This window comes from Falco rusticolus, chromosome 2 (genome assembly GCF_015220075.1).
Source record: "Falco rusticolus isolate bFalRus1 chromosome 2, bFalRus1.pri, whole genome shotgun sequence".
Lineage (NCBI taxonomy): Eukaryota > Metazoa > Chordata > Aves > Falconiformes > Falconidae > Falco > Falco rusticolus.
Window position 1 is genome coordinate 27,019,881 of NC_051188.1, and position 9,756 is coordinate 27,029,636.

Genomic DNA, 9,756 nt, shown 5'->3' on the forward strand with positions numbered 1-9,756 from the left:
TTTCACTAAGCATGAATATTCTTTATGACTACAAAAATCAACTTTCTCCTTTGAGCTGGCTATTAGAGATACTAGCTCAGAGCTGATTTAAGTATTAGCTCAGATCTTGTCTGGAAAGATTTTAAATATCAAGGAGCAGCCTGAAGTATATCACATTTCTTAACTGTTCACAGTAAACTGCAGGACTTCAGATACCAAGCCAGTTATACTGCCCTGTTACCTCAGATAAAACTCTTAACCCTCCCTGACTTCATCCACAGAAAAGCAGTACACCTCCCTCCTGAACACACACTGCAATGACCGTGTGATGGCTGAGAAGTGGCACAGAGAATGCAGAGCTGATGCCTTTTGCTTCCAGTGACTTCTGATGACTACGACTGAATAAAGAATAGTGAGCACTCTTTCCTAACAAGACTGAAGTAATGATTTTATGCTGGTTTTGACTCCTCCATCCTTGGCTATGAGCAAAATGTTAATTTTAATACCTACTCCTCCAGTGATGTACTAGTGTTACACAAAATTGTATTTTATCTTCATCACGACTGCTTTTCTTGTCCCTCACTGCAGCATCTTAAATTGATTTTCCTCCTTATGTTTATGACTGAAAAGTTGATAAAAAACCTTCAAATAAACAGATCACCTCTATAAAAAAAAACACTTGTAGCTATTTACTGTATCGCTGTAAAACAGAAGTCTAAACCAACCCCTCAGGTTCTTTTCCCTTGGCTTTGGGCATGTTTCATTAATCCCAGCACCACTTCACGAATGCCTAGAAGATACACCTTAGAAGGTACAATTTTGTCTCAACTTCAACAGAACTACTGTTTGAAACATAACTTCATGAGCAACGTTAAGCATTGTTCTTTCAGGAAACAGAAAAAGTAAACCAGACGGAAAAATAAACCCCAACTCAACGAAACAACTTCAGGAAGCATCATTTTTGGTTACAAAAGTACAAGGAATAAACTGAAGCCTAAAGACACTTGTGACCTAGCTGAACTGAAATCAGATCCTGAGAAGACTGCAACTCAAAGTATACTTTCACTAGGATGTAACTGGCTGTGTCAATCTTTAGGCCACCATTCCAATAGAGACTAGCATTAATGCAGCTCAAAGACAAGGGCCATGCAGCTGCTGTAGTGGAGGCAAGAAAACATTTCAGTTTCATAAGTAACACCTAAGGTAAGTTTTTGCAGATCAAGCTTCAGAAATACAGTAGTCTGAAGGAAGTCTGCTTGTTTCGCCCTTATGAGGGCTTTGCTTTAAAGTGCATTCTTATAGTCAGTTGTTTCCTCCCCTTACACATGCAAGCCATTTTCTCCAAGAACAGAATGACACATGCAATACGTTTTACACAATTTCCCAAATATATCCAACCCTGCATATCATTCATGACCATTAAAGATTAATCAAGTACTAAAAAACCCCACCAAAGCAAACAAAAAAAACCCTCACTGTTATCTGGCACCATTCGGTTTATTCATGTATCATAATTATTAATTCTCCACAGCTGCCAGTGTACCTCTCATCCGCTACTTTGCTGTAAAAGTGCTCCTCTGTGCTTTATTAACGTTGCACTAGTCCAACATGAAACTCAAGTGACTTTTGTTAAGTGTTCTGAAACTTTGATGACTCTGAGATGTTTTCACGCTTGCACACTGACGCTAGCTGCATTCTGCACCTGTCAGAATTCACCAACTAAGAAGAGGCAACTGATCGGTGTTTTTGGTTTTTGTTTGTTTTGTAGTGGAGCTCCTCAGATTTACCTGTCTAGCATAGATCCTTCCAGCCCACACACCAGGTCTATTTCCACATTTGTGTTTAACACTGCATCCAAAATTATTGTTTTGATTTTTATTTCTTTCAACAGGAATGCTGCACACTAGAGCCCAAATGAAACAAAGTGCACTAGATAATCACCTCAACACAGTTCTTCCTGTAGTGTGCATATGCAAAAATACAAGAGACTGAGAATTAATAAAGCTGGGAAGGCTAGATTAAGAGAGGATGAATAATTAATTAGTACTTCATGAATTACTGTGGAAAATCTGGTCTCCCCTGTGAGAACACCAAGAAAAATGATATGAGTGACCAAGTCAACTGCAGGGTAGAAAACAGACAGGAACATACAGTATTACAAGAGCTAAGATGAAGGGTGAAAGTTATGAGTCAAAAATAATATTCAGTGTCAATTTCCAAATTGCTTCTGAATGGATAACAATTACAAACTGTACTATCAAAGCAGTGCAATACTGGAATAGAAACTTTGACAGTTCTATACACTAAAACCTTTAAGCTACATTCAAGCCATTGGCCAAATTCTAGTCAGAATATTATTTCCTTCTTTGGTATTTTTGTGCAAATTAAGAGACAAATAAACAGTCCTACATTCATGGATGAAGTTTCAGAATACTATTATTGTTAACCTTTACACCTCAGTCTTTGAGCTTCTCTTATTTCCAATAATTACAATCCATAACATAAGACCAAAAGATCTACTAACTATCCACATCTTAGTTCAGTGATTAAGGGCTCTTAATCACTCATGATAAGCTCATAATAAGCTTCCAATCCTTCAATAAAGAATAATTTAAACTTTTACTCAAATTTAGATAGCAATAACTCCCTTAATCTACTGTGGTATTGCAACTGTCATTACTAGTTTTATTATAGTTGGGTAAGTTTGCCGACTGCCTTCTAGTTTAGCAACAATTATCACATTAAAATCCTGTGGTTTTCTAGATTCCAGTCTAGCAAGCCCAGTCTTCTCCCTGCTGCTCAAATATTTTGTTAGCCATGCACTATTCATGTTACACATTTTCAAGCCTGTAATTTACCTAATACCTGTCCTGGTTTCAGCTGGGATAGAGTAAATTTTCTTCTTAGTAGCTGGTACAGTGCTGCGTTTTGCATTTAGTACCAGAATAATGTTGGTAACACACTGATGTTTTAGTTGTTGCTAAGTAGTGCTTAAGCTAAATCAACGACCTTTCAGTTTCTCATGCTCTGCCAGGGAGCAGGTGCACAAGTCAGGAGGGAGCAGAGAGAGGACAGCTGACCCAAACTGCCCAAAGGGATATTCCATGCCATAGAACATCATGCTCAGTATATAAACCAGGGAAGGATGGCTGCAGGGTGGGCCCCGATCACTGCTGAAGGATCGGTCTGGCTGGGCATCAGTCAGTGGGGTGGCGAGCAATTATATTGTGCATCACTTGGTTTTCTAGGGTTTTATTCCTCTCTCTTGTTTTTGTCTCCCTTTTCATTACAATTACTGTTACTATATTTTCCTTTTTTTCAATGATTAAACTGTTCTTACCTCAACCCACAGGTCTTACTTTTTTTTTTTTCCAATTCTCCCCATTCCACCGGGAGAGGGAGAAATGAGCAAGTGGCTGCATGATACTTAGTTGCTAGCTGGGGTTAAACCACAACATACCTTACATTTGCGATTTGAATCAGCATCATATGCTAAACAAAACCAACTACAGCAGAATCACAAAAAATAATTACAGGTGCTCAGTAACTACTCTCTCATTCTCATTTGTCTTCTCATTGGTTTTTACTTCCTTGGGAAGCAGCAATACAGCAGATTCCACAGCTTCCTCTTCTCATTCCATTTGATATTCACAGTTTAGCACAGTAGCTCGTGCCTTTTACAACTTAATTTGTGGCCAAGTCTGTCTGAGCTTCTTTGCTAACATTATGAAAAAATGTCAGAAAACGGCTTAGTAGTTCATTAGTTATCCAAGAAAGAAGTCTAAATTTACAATAAAGTACAAATTATAAAAAGTTCTCCACATTTTTTCACATGGCAGTCACACTAAGCAATTGATTCTGAAACAGTAGTACTGACAGCAATGCATGTGGCATGAACACTGGCCCTGAGGTTGACCACAACTGAGTTCAGTGACATAGGCTTAAGTCAAAATGGACATGTCACTCAAGCCAGTCTGGGCTTCACTATTCATATTCTATCACTCGCTATTTTAATAGTAACGATAATCCTGTTAGATACACCTCTCATTCTGTTGAAATTCTCCTTTTCATGCATAGAAAAGCATCTCAAGAGCACAATCTTTAAAACCCTCTGCCAGCATTCTACTTCATTACCTTTAAAAACAGATTTACAGTTACCAGGTAGTCATTGGCCCTCCCATCACCCTGTTTTTATTTCAAGCTGAACTAAATGATGCCATTAAATAACACAATTTAGTTCACAAATGTTATAATAATTACTCCTGTAGTCTTAGCCTTAGGTAACTATTACAGTAACTAGAGTTTATTTTTTTTCCCCCCACAAAGGAACTAAGTGAAATTGAGAAAAGTATTTTTCATTGTTGTCTAAACAGGCAAGTTCAGAAAGCTTCTTGGCAATTTCCACTTACCTTTATCTCAGGCTCTTTTTCACATTCTTCTATATATAAATCATAGAGTTTTTGAAATACAGATTTTCTGAAATGAAAAAAGCTTAAAATGTAACCAAAATTAAACCAATGAAATGCTATTTAAAAACTACATACTGAAACTCTTACTACCTTCCACCGGATAAATACTTTCTTTTGGGAGGTCTCTGACGGGCACTTTCAATGATATACTAGAAGAGAAAAGTAAACCAAAAAATAACATATATTACAAAGAAATTTAATGCTAGCTACCATGCAACTTTTGATCATTACCAGTGTTCTATGTATACAGAAAATTATTTAAAAAAAGCTTTTCAAAAGTTTACTTAACATGATCTGGTGTATGTTACAGTCATCAACAAGAAGACAGCTCAATTTAGCTGTGAAATACTGCATTTCATGGCTATGATATGAATTTCACACAAAATCTTGATTTTACATTCTTATTTTGTAATTACAGTAGTAGATAACACTACTGTAGTAGCATTATCTAAGTAGTACTACTTAGTTAATGCTACTGAAGTTAACATGGTAACATACAATCAAATTCGTGTGTACTGGTACAACAACATTTACAAATCAAGTACTCAATAAAACCAGCTTCAGGAAGTTTAATTTTCCCTCTTGGCTCTTGCATTTACACTTGTATTTATAATACACAGTTCTATACAGAAGAAAACTCATGTACATTTAAAGCTACAATTAAAAAAGAAGAAAGATACCATCCTACCTTGAACGTAGCTTATATTCTAACAAGTTTTTTTCAACTCTCTCATGTCTTTTTATTAACAGCTTAGTTCAGAATTTCAATGGAGAGGTTCTCCCTCAGAAACACATATTCCCCATAATAGGGTTCAAGGTGACCATTGTTATCAGATGTCAGCATGAAAGAACATGAACAGGAAGGACATTGCCTCTTCGTTCTAACTGGGCTACTCTTAAAAAAAACCCAGGATTTTGCCATATATTTCTGCCAGCTGTCTCTGTACAGCTCTGCTTATTTCACAGCACACAGATTTGCTGGTTTGAAAGGAAAACCAAAGTCCTGCATACTCTATCATCATTGCACCTGATGATGTTCTCAGTACAACAGATAAAAGACAAATACATGACACAGCAATTTTGGTGAGAATTTTGCAAAGTCAGTGCTACATGTATGGGTGATTATTTATATACACGTATATGCATTTACACAACATGCCTCTCCACTGCTTTTCAGAAGAAATAAAAACAGTTATTTTCTTAACTCTGTGAGACGAATATACTATGTGCAAATAAATAACTTAGTTACTCCTTACCTCTGCACGATCCAATGCCAGTTCCAAAGCTTGTTGCTGCAAGAATTACAAAGGTTTTCTTTCAGAAAGTCTATTAACTGTGTAACATTCTCATACATAAAAACCACCACAACTATTACTACTGATATGAATTTATAGTTAGAAGATGGGCTCAAACATTCTTCAGCACATACTAAACTTAATTCATTTAATTGCATCAACAGTAATTAATCCCACTACTGTGTCTACACTTGCAAGGTTTTGCCTAAATTAGGAAGTCTTAGAACAACAAAAGGCAATTAGAAAAGTAGGAATAGAAATCACATGTAATAAAATTAATAATAAATAGTAACCAAAACAATTAGAGATAACAAGTAGAAAATCTGTTCTCATTTCTTAAGCTGGCTACTAATTCAACAGAAAGACTAGCCAAAGTATCCCTGAACGGTTGTCCAGGAAGAAAACATTTGGTTTTCAGACACTGGTGCCTAAGTATCAGTACACTTATTTTTCTACAAAATGGAACTGAACATCTTGTGCTCAGTATGTAACTTCTGTGCACAACCTGAGAAGGTTTTCTTACTGTTTCTACACCTAACACCTTATGCAGCTAAGAAACAAATACAGCCTCCACTCCGGATTTCCTGCGATGCAGGTAAAAAAGTATGCCAAAACCTAGGACAACATACCAAAATCTGCAAAAGCTCATCTATATCCCATAGCACAGTATACTCAGTAACATTTACTTTAACGGATTTTGCTCCTTTGGAATGTCCTTCACTTCAAGAAGACATTTTCATTATTTCAAGAAGAACAACTAACTTCATAGATAACAATGAGTTCTTAGACTAAAACTTGACATGTATTTCAAATCAGAATAAACAAACACCAGTGTCAAAAAAAGACCATGTCTCCCTTGGCCCCTAACATTCCTTCTCTGGCACTTTAGCTCTGACACCTACTTTATACAGGAATAATGTGCAGCTGCTAAATGAACCAGACAATGAAACTGATTTGGAGCAGGGAGGAGAGACAGGACAATACTAAGAACCAAAGCTCGTAGGAGAATGCTTAGGGCTTGATTCAGCTCCAGGTAAGTCAGGAGATGCAATGCATTTACTTCAGTGGCAGATGGATAAATTCCTTAAGACTGTATTGGTGACAAGCTCTTAACAACAGTAAGAAAAAATTACTTAAAAAACCAATGTACACATAACCCACACAGCTAGACCTTTTAAATGGGCTATGCTATTCAAAAGACACAGAGGAGTGTTATGGAGAATCCTCCACCCTTCTGAAAAGCTTAGAAACATTTGTAATAGGTACTTCTTCCCACTTATATGTTTGTGTGGTTTCCTCAGTTTAACCCGTCCCTATCAGCTGTCTGTGAAAGTAAATACCTTTATTCAAACCTTGAGGAACAGAAGGCATGTGAGCCATGTCCAATACGTGGCAGTACCATTTATTTCATACATTAGAATAGAATTCAGGGATGAAAAACATATTACAGTAACAACAAAGAAATACACACCAAAAACCTCAGGCCTTTTACCATTCAACTACAGTGTCTCCAATACAAAACTTCTTACTTGTTCTCAGGGGGTGGTGGGGGGAAGGAAAGCACTTAATTATGTGCTGTTGCTCATTAGAACCTGCCACCACAGAACATTTACATTTTCAGGTGCCTAGGATTTTATAAGAAAATGTCAAATACTCATGGTTTCTATATAAGTCTAGTGGATAACTGCATGATTTCAGACATTCAATTCACTGAATGCTTGACATGAGGTAAAAGTCCATGACTGTATTATCACCTGTGAATAGAAGAATACTATGTGGAGGCTGGATCTATACATACTCAACTATCTAACACCAGTCCTGACTGAAAACATGCCATTAGTTTTATACGATAATTCCTATGATGCACCAGACAGTGACTAAATGTTTATAAATACTCACAAGCTATGAAGGAAGACATTGCTGAAAAAAGAAGTATCAGAACTGAGGAGTGACAAGCAAAGTAGTTTTTTTTTAAGCAAATGTGAAACATGAATAGCATTCTCCTCATCAGCCAGCCAACTAGCAGACTGGAGCAAAAGGATCTGAAAATGTATTGTCTGAATCAGAACTTACCATTGTAGTTGAAGCCAGGTGATGAAATGGCAAAAGTAGTACTTAAGTTCGGTGCAGCAGGCAAACAATCATATTTTATGGTCACACTTGGGGTACTGAAAAAAATCAGAGAGGAAAAGCGTCACTAAAACTAAATAAGCATTTTATGTAAATACAACATTTTCAGTGGTTAATTTTACTTGAATCTCATTTGCATACTAACCTTTTCTCCCAAAACAGAAACAAAAAAGTTCCATTCAGTTTAAGTGCAGAGGTTCCTATTCTAATGACTACTACTACCATTTTGGACAATCATTTTACATTAGTTATATTAAACAGTAAACTAACAATAAGCATATAAATAACATTATATAGCCAAGTGCTTCTCTCTATTGCAGCAGTCTACCTTGACACCCTAAATATCATGTCCACAGATGCGAAGAAGGCTAAAACATTTAACGGCAAGCAACCAGAATATTTAACATACCCCATTAGGTTTCTCATTTTGCTTTTCTTAAGGTATTATTGCATAGACAACACCTCCACCAGCGGTGCCTTCTAGCACTATTTTGAGATGTTAGTGTAATACTGACTCACAGCAGTCTGTCAATTATGAACTGAATGAAGTTTGTACAGCACTACCACGTTCCTTAGATGTCCTTGCCTTCAGATACTATGTCCCCACGCCATTTCATTCTTAAATTCAGCTACAGTTTTATGAAGAAAAAAACAGCTAAAAAAACCAGTCTTTAAGTCCTGTTGGTCATACCATTCCCAATGAAAAGATGTGAAAATTCAATTTTTTACTTTTACATTTGAATATTACAGTGCCTCACTACGCTTGAAACGTTCAGTTCAGAAATTCCACCGCACATAATTTTCATTTGTAGAAATATTTCTGTTGCAGCTATATTCCACAGCAGCCTTGGCTTTGGCAAACACCTTCGTAGATTTCAGATTACATAGGCCTGCTACCTCACACCCCTAAACCTTACTCAACTATTTCAGCGTGAAATCAATTTCAGTGAGGGGAAAAAAACCCAACAAAACAAAACAACCAACCAACCCGCAGAGAATGGCTCGGAGCTCCCTGCAAGGTGGGCGAAAAGGAGCCTGCACGGACTGCCGGGGGGTGTCCATGCGTGCCGTCCCGCAGCCCAGCTGCTCCCCGAGCAGCCTCTCCGCCCAGCTCCCGCTAGAGCCAGCTCCCAGGAACAAGAGACCGGGAGCCCCCGTGTGCCTGCCAGCGAGGCGGCAGGTGCAAGTCCCGCAGCCCGCTCCGCCCGGGCCCTGCCGTAACCGTCCCGCCGAGCCCCGCCAGGCAGGCGGCCGGGGCAACCGCACCTCCGCGCCCGTCGGGGCTGCCGCCGCCCCCGCGGACACGGGCCTACCTGCGAGGGCGGAGAGCGACTGCACGGAGCCACCGGCCGCAGCAGCCGGCCGGAACGGGCCGGGCCGAGCCGAGCCGCGAGGCCGCGCTGCGGCCGGGCCAAAGAGCGCAGGCCAGGCCCCCGGTTCCCGCGGCCCGCCCCGGCGCAGGGGACCGCCGCCATCCGACCCACAGCCCCCTCCCCGGCGCGGGCGGGGGAGACCCGTGACGCCGAACGCCGTTACCTTGCCGGCCTCCCGCGGGGACCTGCCCCCGCACAGCGGCCCCCGCCGCCCGCTCATCCGCCCCCGCCTCAGCCCACCGCAGCGCCCCCGGCCGCTTCCGCCCCGCCGCTTCCGAGTCGCTCCCGGAAGGGGCGGGGCAGTAGCCATGGCGACAAGGTGGGTTAGGTTGAGGGCGGGAAGCGACTCGCGGCGTCGCCATGGAGACGGGAGAGGCGGGCTCCTAAGCCTCGCCCCTGCGCGGAGGCGCTGAGGGCGGCTGAGGCGGGCGGTCTCTGGGGAGGGAGGTGATCAGAGGCCGACAAGGCCCTAGGGTTTGGAGGTAGTAAGGCGCCTGGATACCTCTGCAG

At 40.3% G+C, this 9,756-nt stretch overlaps 1 protein-coding gene across 14 annotated transcripts in view; it reads right to left on the bottom strand.

Moving 5' to 3' along the window:
* Positions 1–9,503, bottom strand: part of SUPT20H (SPT20 homolog, SAGA complex component) — a 37,302-nt gene extending 27,799 nt beyond the window's left edge. For 13 of the 14 annotated variants that reach the window (XM_037377198.1, XM_037377189.1, XM_037377187.1 and 10 more), the window contains exons 1-5: positions 9,410–9,503; positions 7,817–7,911; positions 5,705–5,740; positions 4,539–4,597; positions 4,389–4,455 (exon numbers count right to left, since the gene is read on the bottom strand). In XM_037377198.1, coding sequence (XP_037233095.1) covers positions 4,389–4,455; positions 4,539–4,597; positions 5,705–5,740; positions 7,817–7,819 — 165 coding nt within the window. In that variant the 5' untranslated portion in view covers positions 7,820–7,911; positions 9,410–9,503. Of the gene's footprint in view, positions 1–4,388; positions 4,456–4,538; positions 4,598–5,704; positions 5,741–7,816; positions 7,912–9,186; positions 9,320–9,409 lie in introns of those variants that run through there. The other variant, XM_037377185.1, reaches the window with a different exon arrangement.
* Between the last annotated feature and the right edge of the window lie 253 nt (positions 9,504–9,756).